The following is a 19,176-nucleotide window of genomic DNA, read 5'->3' on the forward strand; positions in this document are numbered from 1 at the left end:
TTTTTTAGCAAAAATATAATCGCTTTAAGACGCTGAGGGTATTTACTTGGATATTAAAAATATGTATGGCTGGTGAAAAGACACAATCACTTTTCCTCAGTAATTTTTAATAAAATTACTATTGTACAATATTATTTTTTCATTATCCTTTTGTAAATATATTACGAAAATAAAACACAAGTGTTTAAATACATAATATTTATTAACAAATAAAGTTATTCAAGTCATTTACAACTTTAATTTTATAATAATATACATATTCTCTCATAGCATGGCTTAACAAAGTATCTGCTGGAGAAATTTCACAAAACGCAGTCATAGCTTCAAACGGACCACATAAACTAGTATCTGTACAAAAATTCTGTTGCAAAAAATATACAATATTTGTATAATATGCATGAAAATTTAAATTTTCCAACAACGATATGCGATGAGTCACTATACTGTGGTGTACTTGTAGAATTTGCGTAACATCATTTTCATCTAAATAGTATTCCACACCATGTTTTTCAATAACAAGGAACTTGATTGAATCCAACACCAATTGTCGTATCTTGCAGTAGTCTCCACACTGAAACTCGACAGGATCAAACTCGTCTGCATAGAAAAAATCATTCATCTTTTGTGAAAATAGGTTAATTATGTCACTCCACTCAAATTTGTCTATACTAATTCTTCGACCGTCGAATAATTCTTCTTTTATGGCATGTTGACATAAAATGACGGATGCCGTAAACTGTCTAGCTGGAGATAGACCAACTTTAATTATGTAACTATCTAGTGGAAATGAGGCTTCTAACAAGTAGTATGGTTCATTCTTCGCAGCTTCTTCGAATTTTGCTAAAACTTGGTCTAGTTCGGCACCATAATTGATTTCACTTGATGAATCATCGAATACCACAATAGAACTTGATGAACTATAACCACTATCTTGAGAACTCATGTTGAAGAGAGAGGTGAACTAACTGAGAGCGAGGTTGCTGAGCGGTCTTTTATATTGCGTCCCTCCTCTTCAAGGTTGCATTCGCATTAAAAAGTACTAAACCACATCTTTATTATTAATCCAACTATTATGTTTACTATCGAGACCCAGCCATTGAACATACATCTTACTTCCGCGTCTGTGCAATACTTTTTCAATTAAGTAAATGTCAGTATTTTTTGTTTTCTGTAATTCTTCTTCGTAGAATCCTCCTCTAATAGGCGCTCCAGTCATATCTTCAATCAAATATGTTGTGGGATTTGTTATTTTAATTTCAGTAATTTTAAATAGTTCTGTTGTCCAATTTGGCTTATATCCCTTATCAAAAAGGTGTTTATTTTTACTAATACGCACCATATCACCAACTTTCAATTTTCTTGTACCTGATATTTTCAAGTGAGTGTAATATTTTCGTAAGATTTCTTTTTCGTTAGATTTATTAACATCAATAGGTCTAAGTCGAATTTTGCTGTGTTTCGTGTTATTGTAGTCTTTTGTAATTTGAGGCAATGTATCTATCCATTTGTAAGTACCATTAAGACTGAAATACTTGTAAAGTTTTTCCTTCAATGTTCGAATAATTCGTTCACATATGGCTGCTTTTTTAACACTAAAGGTATAATAGTGATTAATACCATGCTTTCTTATGAGGTTTTGAAACTTGGAATTGAAAAATTCTGTACCTTGGTCTGTTTGTAAATTTTTCGGAACTCGTCGAGTTTGACTTAAAATATCTGCAAACGTCTTTGTTATTTCCTCCCCTGTTTTTGTCTTTAATGGTCGAGTCCACACAAATTTTGAAAAACAGTCAATTACGACAAGAATGAGCTTGTAAGATTTATTTTGATTGGCATAGGATCTCATCTCAGCAATATCCATTTGCCATAAATCATCTAGACCTTTAATGACGGTTCGTCGACGAGGATAATTTTTTCGTGCTGGTTTATGTAATTCGTTGACCAATTGTTGTTTTTCTTTAGACATTACGAATTTAAACTTAAGACGATTGTCCCATGAAGTAATGTTATCTACTGCGTTCTGTAATGTAGGTTACATTTGATTTATTAAGTATTTTCGATGGGAAATTATTTTTCAGGACAACATTTGATTTATTCTCTTGTTAGTCTTATTTACTGTCAAGGTATTTTCTGTAGCTTTTTGTAGATTCAATGCCTTGTTAATCCTATTTACTGTCACGGTATTTTCTCCAACAGATTCTTGTTTTATTGCATTCTGGATACTTACTGCTTTTTGTAAATCATTCATTTCTTTTGTTAAATCAGATATTTTCAAGACAGCCAGTTTATTTGCATCAGATAACTCATTATTTTTTTTATTAAAATTGCTTTCAATCTTACCGATGGAGTTTTGAAAGTCAGAAATTTTTTGTTCAAGTTGAGTCTCTTTTGAACTATATTCTTTTTGCATCAAGTTAATCTCTTTTCGCAGAAATTTTTTTATATTTGCAATGTGGTCATCTACATATTTCTTGTTGGAAAGATGTATACCTGATACAGGAGGATCTCGTTTAATATCCTTATTTACTGCGTGTATCTGGTTTTGTAAATCTAAAATGGATTGTTTGAAGCCTTCACGCAGCTTTTGAATAGCTTGTTCATTAGAACGATAATGATGACGACCAAACTTATCAACACTCATGTTGGAAATGATGTCTAATCTGACCTAACATTAATATATAATATCTGCTTCACGTAATTCGTTGATAATGGCAACAATTTCGTTACTATGGTATGTGTTTCCTGCTTCTTGGGAAGCAATCAACAATTCGAGTCTATCACATAGTTCATTTGGATCATCCCAATATACATATTCAATAGGATTATCGTTGTAAATCAAATGAGAAGCATCGATGAACCCTGATCCTTTGGAGGTAGATGCTGACGATGATGAACGAGTTGCTTTTACTACTTCTAAAGGCGATTTCTTTGATGTAGTAGACCGAGTTTTCGGTGGTGAACGAGTCGCTAGACCTTCGAGAGACAGTTTCTTTAATCTATTAGATTTAATTTTCGGTGATTGCTTCTTTGCTTTTTTAGGTTTAAACAACGGTTTGACAATATTAAGATATTTTTCTGCAGTTGCACCGTTAAGATGGCCTATGGAATTGTGATGAACTTCAGTATTATTTAATTCTTTATATTGTTTTAAATCTTCATTTTCATGATTCGTTGATACTGTATCGGAAAATACATCGTCATCGCTATCTTCTTTTTTCACCTCTTCTTCTGATTTCATCTCTTCCTTTTTGACGTGTTTAAGCTTGTTATTAGTAGCATGATGTGAGGATTGTGCAATATCTTTTAGTGGTTTAGTTATGGGTTCAAAGAGTTTATTTAGCGTATCGTCTTGTTCTGTCCTACCTAGCTTTAATGCCAAATACTTTTTGCGAATGACTTGAGCTAATTCAGCAACTTTACGCTTGCGTGCAGCTACCTCTTTGTCTAACATGTTGTTATGGAATGCGTGTATTTCGATCATAACTACAATTTTATAAACTTGTCGAAGCCTAAACGATATCGTCCGTTAGAAATATCGAAATCCTTAACAATTACGAACGTGCCATACTTATCCTCCCAACATTCAGAACAAATTTTTTTAAATTGAACAAATGTCATGTCAGGTGAGACGTGATCATCAAAGACGTGTTTTAAATTGAGCTCATCCTGTTTAAACAATACAATAAGGTTGGCATTATCACGCAGGAGTTGTTTGCCTGCTCTACTGTATGATTGACATATGTATGCACAATCGATATCTTTATGTCTTCCCATACAGTAATATTCACGTATTGTTTGTTGTGGATCCGTAGATATGTCATCAAATATGAATACTGAGTTTGGTTTAGCTTCGCCAGGACTTATTACGGCATCATTGTCTTTAAATGGAAAATAGCCAACCTCTTTCACAGATTCCAACACTTCCTTCAAAAACTGATACTTGGGTTGAAACAACGATTTTGAATATACGTAAACATTTTTGAATTTAGCGCCATTTAGATCAAACAGTAATGCCAGCATAGCATTCGTTTTTCCACATCCGCTTGGGCCACATACGATAGCACGAAAAGAATATGGTAGCAATACACCATGTTTACTGATTCTTGTCACGTTATCGACAAAATCCAAGTTCTCCACTGCTAGTGTCTTATCTTGTTGAATGACCTTCATATTGTGATTAAGATGTATTTTATTCGCTTGGTTATATAAAGAAATTTTTCAAGAAGCGATTCATTTCAATGTTAGTCGTTCAAGGTGAAGGAGTGTTGAATTCTCTGATCAACAATATACCGTTTGAATTGCATGCCCCTGGTTACCAGTATCTAGGACCTGGAACTAAATTACAGAAACGTCTAGCTCGTGGAGATCCAGGGATAAATCCATTAGATCGAGCTGCGAGAGATCATGATATTGCATATTCTCATAGTAATTCATTGAAAGATAGACATAAAGCAGATTGGGTATTGGAAAACAAAGCGTGGGAACGAGTTACAGCAAACGACGCATCTTTGAGTGAAAAAGCCACTGCCTGGTTGACTACTACAGCAATGAAAGTTAAACGAAAACTAGGTATGGGTATGAAACGTGGTAAAGGTGTTGGTTCATTTAAGCGACACGTGCTACAACCAATTATCAGAACGTTGAAACGAACTCCTCCGTCACCAAATTTGCGTAAATCAGCCCTAGTTGCACTTGCAGCAGCTAGAACAGCCGTGAAGAATATAGGTGGGAAAAGAAATGTACGAGTTCCAAGAATCATTCCATTCGAATCAAAATCTGGTGGTATTTTACCTTTAATCCCCATCTTTGCAGGCTTATCAGCTCTTGGTAGTTTGGCTGGTGGTGCAAGTGCCATCGCAAAGACTGTAATTGATTCAAAGAATGCTCAAAAGAAACTAGAAGAGGACAAACGTCATAATAAAGCTATGGAGCATCTAGGCAAAGGATTATACCTTCGAAAAAACGCTAAAGGAGGCTTTGGATTATATTTAAAAAAGTCAAAAAACTACCGCTGAAGCTACCTAATAGACCTTTAACCAATGTGGACTTGAATAAATTTGTTAAACTACTTAAAATTCCAAATTTTCGTGGTGTGTTTATGAGAGATAATTTACCTCGTAACCCTCGTAAACATGAATGTGCTATAATTAATCTCGACATTTCAACAAACCCTGGTACACATTGGGTAGCTTACAGAAAGATAAACAAAGACATAGAGTATTTTGATTCATATGGTTGCTTGAAGCCACCTCAAGAACTAGTTTCCTATTCGAATGGTGGAAGAATTGCCTATAATAACGATCAATATCAAAGTTATAACCAAATAAACTGTGGACATTTGTGCTTAAAGTTTCTGTATAATGGAAAATATAAGCGCTGATGTCTGGTATGAATTACCACAAGATATTCGCCATGCACTAGAATATTATTTACCTTGCAAGAAAGACTATAAGAAACACGTATGGTGCGATGTTTGTGGGACGATGGAAAGTGTATGTGTATTTTGTAGAATACCGTATTATGAACAAAATATAAATAAAACAAGAAAAACATGTAACATTATTCTAAGAAAAATAAAGAAATGTTTAACATATTTTGGTATTTAACTTACTGCACCTTTTACCTCCTATCAGTCATGTCTCGATTATTGACCCTAACAAGTACTACAAACGAGTTTTTGTTTACTCCTCAAGTGCCTCTTGTGCTTGATCCGCTACGGCAGTATTATGTAGCAGTGTTGGGATTTCATACATTTAATTCAATTCCAAACATTGATGGTGAAAAGTTTTATTTCTATGAGCAGAATGATCGTACAAAGTTGCGTTATATCGAAATTCCATCAGGATCTTATGAAATTACCGATATCGAAGCATACATTCGAAATAAATTAATGGGTATATACAATTCGGTTCAGGAGTTCACTTTAAAACCGAACAACAATACGCTTAAATGTGAAATTTTCTGTCAAGATCATACCATTACTTTCGAGAAAGAAGATAGTCTTGGTAAATTATTGGGTTTCTCCTCAAATAGAGTGTTAAAATCAGGAAAAATGCATTCTTCAGACCAACCTGTAAATATTATAAAAGTATCAAGTCTACTATTTGAATGCAACATTACTGAAGGAGCCTTCTACGAAGACAGACCTGTACACACCATTCTGCATTTTCCGATAAATGTTGATCCAGGTTTTTCTATTGATGAACGTCCTCATAACCCTATATACATACCAATAAGCAGCAGTATACGTGAAATTACCAAAATTACTGTTAGTATAGTCGATCAGGAATTAAGACCTGTTAACTTTAGAGGAGAGAAAAGTACGCTCCATTTGGATTTTAAGGAAACGATATAGATGGGTTTAATTATAAAACAAAACTCTACAAGTCAATATCCATTAGTCTCACGCAGATCCTGCATGCAACGTGACGTGTCTACTGCCAATAAAGCCTTTCTTGTTGCCATTGGATTAAAGCTGAAAGATGTCAAAACGTCAATACATTCGACGGGGGGTTCAACAGCAGGAGCCTCAACCTCATATTTTCGATCTTTACCAAAAACTTCTGTTCGATAATACTATTAGAAAAGAAGAATTTCGTACATATACACCATACATCAAATCATTTAATAATAGTGACGTTGTCGAATTTATCATAAATCAATCAGATGCATTTTTTGCGATACACGAAACGCTGTTGGAAATTAAAGGAAGTATAGAGAAAGTAGGTGATGGCGTGGTTTCTCTTGCACCGAATGCTGGAGCTTTCTTGTTTGATACATGTACGTATATCCAAAGTTCACATGATATGGAAATAGTTAGAGACCCAGGTGTAGTTAGCACTATTCGCAGTTTGTTATGTTATACTCCTGAAGATTCCAAGTTTCTCAGTACTGCAGGATGGAACTATCCGAATAATCCATATATATCGGGAGACAACTTTAGTCTACTGATTCCGATAAAACATATATTCAACATTTTCAACGACTACAATAAATTAACCTATGGCCGTCAAGTGTTTCGATTTGTTCGAGCACGCAATGATAGAGACTGTATTCTAGTGAAAGAACCTAATGCTACAACAACAACAACAGTATCTTTAACTGTTTCCAGCATGGAACTCAAGGTCAAGCATGTCTTTCCCAATGATGATATGAAAATTGAATTAATGACTCCGATTAAGAATAATGTGCCGATAACTATACCTTTCCGTAAATGGGAGCTCAATGAACTACCTTCACTTACGTCAGGATCTCGACGCGAGATATGGAGTGTAAAGACAACTTCATCTGTTGAACGCCCACGCTATGTCATTGTGGCTTTTCAAACTTCTAAACGAGATGACATACACGCTGATCCAACGTTATTTGATCACATTAGAATGTCCAGCGTGCGATTGGTTATTAATGGAGAATACTGGCCTAACGAGAGAATGCAATTGGATTTTGCAAAAAATGACTATGCTATAGCTCACTATAACTATACGGAATTCTTTCCTAGTTATACTCTTTCCTCAACAAAACATCCCATCTTAGATTATGCTGCTTTCAAGAAATATGCCTTATTTGTTTTTGACTGTTCCAAGCAGGATGATACGTCATTCAGATCAGGAACCGTTGATGTTAAACTGGAAATCGAAGCAGATGAAGGTTTTCCGGCAGGCACTCGAGCCTACTGTTTAATTGTTCACGACAGCCTACTCGAATACTTTCCTCTAACAGAAGTTATCAAAAATATTATTTAAGTAGGTTTAAAGAGTACGTCACTCAGTATCAATCATCACGCTTAATCATGAGGATTGCTCTAGTTGACATACAGGGATTTATGGTAGATGGATGGTTTGTACCCAAGGAACTCAGCATTGAAATTGGTTTTAAACGACATCATTACATATTTACGTCTCCGCAACCGTTTACTTCATTAACTAATCAAGATAAGAAGACAGTATTCTTCTTGGAGAAAAACGTGCATGGCATTCGGTATTCCAATGGTGATGTGGAATATTCCAAAATAAATCAAATACTAGAATCCAAGTTATTGTATGCTGCCGATTACATTTACGTTCGAGGAGAACAAAAAAGCAGATTTTTACAACAGAAATGTAATATGATTGGAGTTTTTCCTGCAATTATTGATGTCTGCAAATTTGATTATACGCCTTGCGTTTGTAAATTTGCTCCTGATGCAAACCCCTGTCACGCCAATGGAGTGTTTTTATGTACCGAAAGAAATGTGGATCGACTACGCCAATGGTTTTGTAATACGATATTACCTGTATAATTATGTTTTATAATAAAAATGTATAGAAAACTATTGACTTTTAATTAAAACTCCTTTTTTACTCATCAATTTTTATATTACGTGTCAAATCCTCTATTTACAATTTTTTTAAAAATAATTTTTAAAATTAAGATTAATACAGGCATTAAAATTAAACATGTCAATGCGAATATATTATTAATTTCATTTTTCATGTTTCCGCTGGTGGTGTTATCGTCCATGGTTGAATATGTCCTAGTGGATATGTTCTATCGCTAATATGTAGGTTCTCTAATTGTTTGATAATTTTTCTTAAATCCTGATATACTTTAATATCTTTCTGTAACTCAATGAGTTTATCTTGAAACTGTTCAACTTTATGTCTGTACTCACTCAAAGACATGGCGCTACTACCAAATTTGTTTTAGTAAAGATACATATCTAATGCCTTTATGACATGATGTTTAATTTTTCTCCATCGCTTAAACATAAATTATGTTACTGTCGTAGATAAAATATAGTATGCAACTCGTAAAGCTTAGATTACTGCACGTGACTGGTTTAAATAACATATTATGGTCGTAGATAAAATATAGTATGCAGCTCGTAACGGTTAGTTTATGGATTAAATAACATATTCGATACTCCCCACACCTTTAACGTATGACAATCTCCAATCAGACCAATGCTAACGAGATGTCACCATCGCTTAAACATACTAAATTATCGGTCGTAGATAAAATATAGTATGCAACACGTAGAGCTTAGATTTCTGCACGTGACTGGCTTAAATAATATATTATTTTATGGTGGTAGATAAAATATAGTATATGCAACGTGTCACCGCGCCCATTTCCAACGATCCCCTACGTTAAGCCGTTTAGGCATAACTACAACAGGCAAATTGGAATAAAAATGACGAAATGAAATAAAAATGGTGAATTTAAATAAAAATGGACTAAAAATGTGCCATCTAGCGGCTAATAGCTAAACTGTGGTAGATTTCTTTGACGTAATGTCAAGGAAAATTGGATCAAAAATGGCTAATTTAAATAAAAATACTGAAATGGAATAAAAATGGTGGATTGGAATAAAAAATGGCGAATTGGAATAAAAATGGTGGATTGGTAGCGCCATCTAGCGGAAAATAACTATGGTAGATTCCATCGCTGTGACGTCAGCGTCTATCTCACTCTTACTCAAAGGAAGGTACTTCTCTCTCTAACACATTGATTTCCCTATCTTGATAGTCATAAAAACGTTACTCATCTACTTATAACTTTTATAAAGGATTTTACTTATTTTTTTAATATATGGTATACAGCCAACTACAGGAAAACTTTCTTCCTTGTGTACTAATATACAGAGTGTTTCATTGGGAAACGAATATACTCGAATGGTAAATAGCAGTCACTGAGGCGGATCTAGATATACCACATTTATTGCCTCTCCGATGTTTATAACCGAGTTACAGAGTGTTTTATCAATTTTGCCCATTTTTTCTGAAACCATAACTTTCGAACCACCTTGTATATTTTTATGGTATTTGGTACACATAATATCTCATTTAGAAAACAAACCACCCAACTAGTAATCACAAAAAAATCCAGGGACTAAAAAAATTATAAATTCATTGTGACCTTGAAACAACACCCTGTATATTGAAATTTTCAAAATCTGTTTGCATATTTGAAAAGAGCACAACAAATTAAGTTTAATGGTTAGCCTCAATTTTATAGCCAGACAATTTGATGACTTTATTTTAAAATTATATTGAAATTTTTAAGAACTCGAGATTAAAAATCAGATATTATTAACATTTGATAATAAATTATTAAAGTTAATGAACAAATACTTATTTTGAAAATAATCAATACTTATTATTACTACATTCGAATGACCCATTTATTAATCACAAGAAAAATCCTGGTCGGGATTGACAAAAAACATGAAGTAATTCTGACTTGAAACAACACCCGGTATATTGAAATTTTCAAAATCCATTTGCATATTTGAAAAAAGCACAAAAACAGAGTTTATAGGTTTGCTAGTTTCAAAATAAAAGTTATTACATTTTCTGTACAAAAAATTTTGAAAATTTCAAAATACAGGGTGTTGTTTAAAGGTCACAATTACTTTATGTTTTTTGTTAAGCCGGACCTGGATTTTTCTTGTGATTACTAAACGCGTCGTTCCAATGTAGTAAATAGATATTTATTATTTTTAAATTGAGTCTTAACTTTAATAATTTATTATTACATGTTAATAATACCTGCTTTTAGTCTCAGAGTTCATAAAAATTTCAATATAATTTCAAAATTAAAGTCATTAGATTGTCTGGCAAAAAAATTGAAGCGAACCGTTAAACCTAATTTATTGTGCTCTTTTCAAATATGCCAACGGATTTTGAAAATTTCAATATACAGGGTGTTGTTTCAAGGTCACAATGAATTTATAAATTTTTTTAGTCCGGCCCAGGATGTTTCTTGTGATTACTAATTGGTTGGTTTGGTTTTTAAATGAGACATATGTGTACACAATATCAAAAAAATATACAAGGTGGTTCTAAAGTTATGGGTATAGAAAGAAATGGGCAAAATCGATAAAACACCCTGTAACTTGGTTATAAAAGAGGTGGGGCAATATATGTAGTATATCTAGAACCTCATCAGTGACCTCTATTCACCATTTAAGTAATTACGATTCCAAATGAAACACCCTGTATATTATGTTCAATCGGATTTAAATCTGATAAGGGATATGTGGTGGCTACCATAATCTTTTAAATTTAATATCATTAAGGTAAGTAGTCCCTATTCTAAGGAATTTGTCATATCCAATATAGCTGACAAATGTTAAAACATGATCTTATAAAATGTTTTCAATGTTCATGCTAGCTGTTATTCACCCAAATACTTCCACAACTTCGGTAAGTCCTCTCCAAGCAATACCTATCCATAGCACTATGCCGCCTCCACCAGAACTAACGCTCTGTATGAGGTTACAACTACTAACTGGCATAACTTTCGCCATAATATGGAGGCGAGATTGACGACACCTCGTCTATAGAAGAGTTGACGAATGGCAAGCCAGTTGGAACCTTATGCATAGCGTTAGTTTTGGTGGTGGCGGCATAGTGCCAGGGAGCGGTATTGCTTGGAAAGGACATATCGAATTTGTGAAGGTAATTAGGCGAATAACAGCTGTCATGTACATTGAAAACATTTTAGAAGATTATGTTTTGACGTTTGTCAGCTATATTGGATATGACAGATTCGTGATAAAGCACATCCTCATGTCGCTGTAATACGGAATACCTTGATGAGACTTAATTCTAAAGAATATACATATTGGCCACCATATACAGGGTGATTCATTAAGAAGATTAAGATTTAATAAGATTCATTAAGATTTAACCCAAATCACTTAAATAAAATGTGGCTCGTTACTGAGTAACGAGGTGTTTTATTTAAAAATTTAATAATGATTTTTACCCATTATTTTAAAACTATTTGAAATAATCGTGTTATACTTCGTGGCAGAAAGTGTAGGTACTGTAGGTACCGTGACCAGACACCTCGTAACGCGACAGTTCGTAACCGGACAGTTGGTAACGGACAATTCTTAACAGCGACAGTTCGTAACGGCGACACTTGGTAACGGCGACAGTTCGTAAATATACAAATTCGTAACGGACAATTTGTAAAGTACAAATTAAATTATTATGTTTATTTTTGTTAACGTGGAAACTAACTGTTATTACAGCTTTAATTGAAATTATGTTTATCAATTTAACGAATCAGTACGGATAAACACGGGATAGTATCACGAGGTTTTTTCCTGTTTTTCCCTTGTGATTTACTATGAAATCTCTAACGTGAGAATTTTACTGTCATCGTTGCATTTGGTTGTCTTTTTAACCTTTAACTACGGGCTACGGTGTACACAGGGCACCATGCGTGTTAAGTTGGTTGCCGTTTCTTAAAAATATTTTCTGCGTTTACGGCGCTCGACGTAACCTATCAGTATAGTATCAACCATTGTCTGTTATAGTCGATACGTGATTTTTGATCGAATAGTTGAGTTGTGATAAAAAATATCAAAGTGAGTTCCCGAACGGTGCCTTCAGTACACCACGCACATAGTAATGTAAGTAAATTTAACGAATGTAAAACTTTAAATTACATGCAAACGAGTTATTTTCTGTGTAGTAAATGTTACATTGTACTTTTTATACAAAAATGTGAAATGGAAACTTAGGAGAAATATTTTTTATAGGGATCGAGTGCGTGTTAGAAACCCTGAAAATCTCACACAAGATGAGCTTAGAGCTATGGCTGAAGCATTGTTCGAAGAAGAACCTGAGGAAGAAGTTAGGGGAGAACAGGATGCTAGTTCGTCAGAAGAAGAGGAAGAAATTACGGAAGACAACGATTATAGCACTGAGTCGAAGATAGAACTAAATGACAAAGAGTCTTCTGATTCAGATAACGAGAGCGATGGTGAGAGTTTAGAGAGATGAACATGAGTATTTTATAGCGAAAATAAACAAACAAAGTGGTATAAAAATTCAGTGGTGAGCAAATTTATCAAAACTTCCAGCAAAAACATTGTAAAAATACTTCCTGGGCCAAAGCTGAGTGCTAGAGATACTACCAATGAGAGAAGTGCTTTCGAAAAAATTTTTAGTGACGACATTATTGAAAATATCGTTGAGTGTACAAACTTGAAAATTGCAAATATGCGAATAAAGTATAACCGGCCGAGACGGGCTAAAGACACAACAAAAACAGAAATTATGGCATTTATCGGACTACTACTCCTTGCAGGAACTAAAAAGTAAAACCATCCACATTTTCTTGAATTGTGGACTAAAGACGGAACCGGCTCAGAAATATTTAGAGCGTGCATGAGTGCTGATCAATTTTTATTTTTGCTTGCTGCTCTAAGATTTGATGACAAAAATAGTAGAGGGATACGCAAGGAAACTGATAAGCTTGCTGCTATTCGAGTTACACTGGATCGTTTTGTGGAGAACTGCAACAATAACTACTGTTTAGGAGAAGAAGTAACAATTGACGAAATGTTAATACCTTTCAGAGGTAGATGCAGTTTTATTCAATATATCCCGTCCAAGCCTGCAAAAGTATGGGTTAAAAGTATTTGTATTGTGTGATGCCCAGACATTTTATGTTACAAATTTAGAGGTGTATTGTGGTAATCAGCCACAAGGACCTTACAACAAATCAAATAAACCTGCTGATATTGTACATCGTTTACTTCAAGACTGGAAAGGGAAAAACCGGAACTTGACATGTGATAATTGGTACACAAGTTACTCATTGGCCAATGATCTTTTGAAAGATAAAGTAACAATGGTTAGCACATTAAAGAAAAATAAACGGGAGCTGCCGTTGGAGTTCCTACCACATAAAGAAAGAGAAGTTGGATCGTCCCTTTTCGGATTTCAAAAAGAGGTAACTATAGTGTCATATGTCCCTGCAAGAAATAAAGCTGCGCCTTTGATATCAACCATACATAATGATTCTGCAGTAGATCCGGAGAAAAAAAGCCAAATATAATTTTAGATTATAATTCTCACAAACGAGGTGTCGACACAGTAGATAAAATGTGCGGTACATACTCGGTATCAAGGAGAACACAAAGGTGGCCGATGGTTATATTTTTTCAGCTCCTAAGCATCGCAGGAATTAACAGCCAAATCCTGTATAATGCTGCAAATATAAACAATCCTCAAAAATATAGAAGGATATTTTTAAAGGAATTATCTTTATCTCTGTTGAGACCACACCTTTGAAAACGAGCTGAAATACAGAGTTTGCCCTTAGATTTAAAACTATTCCTGAAGAAATATAAAGCTAATGTAGTGGAACAGGAAGAAGAAGACCCACCAGCAAAAATACGCGGAAGGTGCTATTGCTGCGGAAGGCGTAAAAATAGAGTGACAACCATTTCGTGTCAGACATGCAGGAGAATGGTTTGCAAAGAATATTCCACCATTATTTGTCCTGAGTGTAAGTATTAACTCAAATAACCAGGAAGAAAACGAAAGTGAATAAAGACTCGTATGTGTTTATTTTTCTACCTAGTTAAAAATTTAAAAATTTTCGCATATTTTTTTAAGTTGGTGTTTCAATATGTAATCAATTACTGTTTTCGTTTTTTCTCACTGGTTTACCATTTTGAATTATTTTTTAGTTTTATTTTTTATTATACCGGGTGTCCACTTATATTTTCCCCCATTTTAACTGCCTATAACTTCTAAACGGCTTAAGATAGAAATATGCGGTTTTCGCTGAAATATTTTATTTTAGTAAAAGTTTTGTCTGAATGGACTGAATTTTTTATATCACTTTCAAATACGAAAAGAAAAATGGCGGATTTTTGAAAAAAACGTTATTAACTTTTTTTAATGGAATATCCAGTATATTTTTTTTTAAATTGAAAGAAAAATCATTCACCTATCCAGCGATATAAAGTTTTTCAAAATCGGTTGTCAAATCACTGAGTAATTAATTTTTAAATTGAGCGGTGCAACGTGGATATCACATCCCTAAAAATAACATAACTAAGCAAAATGATACCTATTATGTTTCCACATTGCATCTTTCACTTTAAAAATTATTTGCTCAGTCATTTGACAACCGATTTAAAAAAGTTTAATATCGCTGGATAGGTAAATGACGGTTTTTTCAAGCTACAGAAAAATATACTGGGTGTTTTAATTAAAAAAGACAACAACGTTTTTTTTTAATCCGTCATTTTTTATTTAAAAGCGACATAAAAATAGTCATTTACCTAAAAACTTGAAAAAACGGTCATTTCCCTATCCAACGATATAAATTTGTTTAAAATCGGTGGTCAAATGACTGAGTAATTAATTTTTAAAATGAGAGATGCAATGTGGAAATCACATATTATGTTATTTAGGTATGAGATATCCACGTTGCACCTCTCATTTTAAAAATTAATTACTCAGTAATATGACAACCGATTTTGAAAAACTTTATATCGCTGGATAGGTGAATGACCTTTCTTTTAATTTACAAAAAAATATACTGGGTGTTCCATTAAAAAAAAGTCAACAACGTTTTTTTCAAAAATCCGCCATTTTTCTTTTCGTATTTGAAAGCGATATAAAAAATTCAGTCCATTCAGACAAAACTTTTACTAAAATAAAACAGTTCAGCGAAAACCGCATATTTCTATCTTGAGCCGTTTAGAAGTTATAGGCAGTTAAAATGGGGGAAAATATAAGTGGACACCCGGTATAATAACTAATTATTGATTAAACACAAGTTGTGCAATTTAATATAGTTCTAATTATTAAAGAACTTTTGTTTCTGTAGCTATTTGTAACTGGTGTATAGAGTACACCGCGCCCGTATTTGAGATTCATGGTTGGGCGCCCGTAGTTAAAGGTTAAAGACAGATTTAAACATTTTTGTTTATTTTAGGAGTATTTTGTATTTTGACAACGAAACCCGATTTGGGCTTCGAAACGTTAATAAATTCATTTTTTTATTAAAATTGTGGCTTAGTTCCCATAGAAAATAGTTAATTACGGAAAAACACATTTTATATTTCGTGTTTCAGAATATATATTAAAAGTCTTTAAACAGAAACAAATATATTTAAATATATAGAAACCCTTAACATTATTTTTTAAATTTTTATCACTCTTATTGTTCCTTAAATTTGCATATACCTAGACAAAGGAACAATGAAGTACTTAATTCCTGAAATATTTAATCTGACAACCGTCTTTAGACATTCCAAACTTTTCGAATAAACATTTTGTAAAGGAAAGATTATAATTACCTGTTATTATAATAAACCTTGTGATTGTTAATAGCTTTGGGGCATTCAATCAACGGTTATAGTTGATAAGAGGGATGGCTTGTAATACTTTAGTACTTGGTTTAACTACTTTTATTATATTCTGAAACACGAAATATGAAATGCCTTAAAAATGTTTATCTGAACTGTAATAACAGTTAGTTTCTATGTTAACAACAATAAACAGAATAATTCAATTTGGAGGTTACGAATTGTCCGCTACGAATTTGTATAGTTACGAACTGTCGCCGTTACGAAGTGTCGCCGTTACGAACTGTCGCTGTTACGAATTGTCCGTTACCATCTGTCTGGTTACGAACTGTCGCGTTACGAGATGTCATGGAACCGTACTGTACACCCTACGAAGTTATAATAAACAAACGTTTCTCGCTAATACCAGAGTCGTACGACAGGGGAAATTGAACGAATGACCCTTACCAAATTCTACGCCACTAATGGAATTACTATTTTAGGGTAATTTTTAGATTCTCCAATACCTTCCATGTAAATAATATACTCCTCATTCGTAACAATAACTTCCTTAGTTTTTGAGATATTTGAAGTTAAAAATTAAGGGACATAACACATTAAATAAAAATAGCTATACTGTTTCATTTTCAACTTCTAATATCTCGAAAACTAATTACTTTATCGTTCCTAATGAAGAGCATATTATTTAGATAGAAAGTAATGGAAAATCTAAATATTGCGCTAAAATAGCAATTCCGCCAGTTACTTAAAATTTGGGAAGGATCAACCATTCACTATCGCCTGTTGTACGCCTCTGGTAGTAGCCAGAAACGTTTGTCTATCATAATTTCGTAGGGTGTACAGTACCTACATTTTTTGCCAAGTATCACAAGGATACTTCAAATAGTTTTAAAGTAATGGGTAAAAATAGTTATTAAATTTTTAAGTAAATCCCCCTGTGACTCAGTACCGAGCCACATTTTAGTTACGTGATTTGGTTTAAATCTTAATATTGTGAGGTTGACAACTTAGAGATTGGGCATTCTTATTGAATCACCCTGTATAGTACATATCAAATTTAAATACGATCGAACATATATACAGTGCATGCATAAAGTGTGTAAACGGTCTATTATCTCATGACTTAATTATTTTCGGAGTTAAAGCTCTGACAGGTCGATTTTTATTTTTAACTATCATTTTTTGACGTATAGTACATAATAGTAGTAACGGTTCGACACGTTATGAAATTATTTTTGAATATTTAATTATTTTTATAATTATTTCTCCTGATCTCTTAATTAATTTTTCTAATTTTCTCGTAATTATCTATTTACGTGACGTCACACTTCTGTGTACGTTTACCCAAAATGGCGGAATCTTAAGTGATAAGTTTTTATTGGAAAATACAGTTTCACTTAAGTGAAAATGGCGGAATGGGACGTTTCGATGCCGCCGGTTCATCGCCGGCCGTTTCGATGCCGCCGGTTCATCGCCAGTCCATTTCATCGCCGTCATATCTCGCCTTTCCTAGAATTCCTAATTAATACTAAAAATAACTAATAATTGTAACTGTCGAAAATTCGGAAATATATCAGATAGCGATTAATTGACTGGCGATGAATCGGCCGGCATCGGCATCGAACTGGCGGCATCGAAACGGCGGCGATGAAACGTCCTAGACCCGAAAATGGTATACGGTGGTTTTACCTACTGAATCCATCCAGTGTTCTATAGAGGGAGAACAGTAATGAAAAACTGAAAGTGTTTGTTTACTAGCAGGTATTGAATGGAACAAGTAATAAAATCAAAACAAGCAAAAAACACTAACAACACCTGCTTATAAAATTTATCCCTTCTGATAGCTCTAATATTGAGAGAAAGCGAAATTTTCCTTAAGCGCAAAATAAACAAATTTAAATTAATCTGATTGGTAAACATTTCAAAAACGAACAAATAAGATATATAGGTAATAACAAAAATACAAGGTAAAAACTTACGATGAGGACGTCATCGACGAAGTCAACACTATTTCGCGTCTGTAAATATTCGAGTTCTGGATGCATGTCTTGTCTAATATCATAGGGGAAGAATTTTTGGATCTCAAGTGATCAGCGTCCCATCCTCTTCTTCGCGACGCATGTGAATTTCAATAACAAGAAACAGCACAGGCGTCGACAAGGGTAAAAAAGGGATATGATTTCGAACTATTTAAACAACCAAATCAATTTTATGGGATTTCCTTCAGAAAGATTCCGGTAAATATTTTTTTTTACATAAAAATATTAATAACCTGGCATGGTACCTTATTGATCTATATTTTACATCTAATAAAATATTCTTTCCAGTCCAGTTTTCCCAGTAAATTGGTTAATTATTAAATTTAGTATCTTTTAATCATTCCAATATCTATAAGTAATATTCATCCACAGAAAATGTTAACCTTATATTTTTTTTGTTATACAAAATTCAAAATTCCTTTCCAACATCATTAATAAGTATCCTATAATTATTAAAAAAAAATTCATATCAATTCTGTATTTGAATTCCAAACTCATGTGTCTGTAATTTAAAATCGTCACATACAGTCTCTCAAGGTCAAATTTTGTCAAGACTTCAATAATGAGAGATTTTTTTTTGTGGATTAATGACCCTTTTTAAATCATTGTTTTTCCTAAAAACACTCCTCTAGTTTCTCTTTTTCTCCTTTGACTTTTTCTTACACTTTTACATTGAAACTAAGACTGGGTAAATATTTGTTTAAGCCTTTTGGGGAAATAATATACTTAACACAACATGGGAAGTCATAGATCCTCACCCACCTGAGAGGAACCAATTCCGGCTACAGTCAGTCAACCTGGGAACAATCTGGAGCGTTCCAACTCCATTTTTTTTTCTTCTACACCTGTGCTTACAGGAAGCATGGTTTTGCACCATCCTGGTGCTCAGTTTCTGAGAACCTTTTGGTTAGTCGTTCGAGGAATGGCTTTGTTTGGGACAATCAGTTTGGTGATACTAGTAACTATTGTGATTTTATATCTCAGACGTTTTAGCTTAACTTTGTTTTGTTATACAGGGTGTTCCGAAAA

The 19,176-nt window shown here is 33.6% G+C and overlaps 1 protein-coding gene across 1 annotated transcript; it reads left to right on the forward strand.

Annotated features, from left to right (window-relative positions):
• The first annotated feature begins 6,482 nt into the window (after positions 1–6,482).
• On the forward strand, positions 6,483–7,742 carry LOC126883654 (uncharacterized). The gene has a single exon (XM_050649308.1). The coding sequence runs from the start codon at positions 6,483–6,485 to the stop codon at positions 7,740–7,742; it is 1,260 nt and encodes a 419-aa protein (XP_050505265.1).
• Positions 7,743–19,176: the final 11,434 nt, after the last annotated feature.

This window comes from Diabrotica virgifera, chromosome 4 (assembly GCF_917563875.1).
Source record: "Diabrotica virgifera virgifera chromosome 4, PGI_DIABVI_V3a".
Classification (NCBI taxonomy): domain Eukaryota; kingdom Metazoa; phylum Arthropoda; class Insecta; order Coleoptera; family Chrysomelidae; genus Diabrotica; species Diabrotica virgifera.

What these genes read in the sequence shown, in the direction of transcription:
- LOC126883654 (XM_050649308.1), top strand. Translation starts at nt 6,483, where the DNA reads ATGTCAAAACGTCAATACATTCGACGGGGGGTTCAACAGCAGGAGCCT.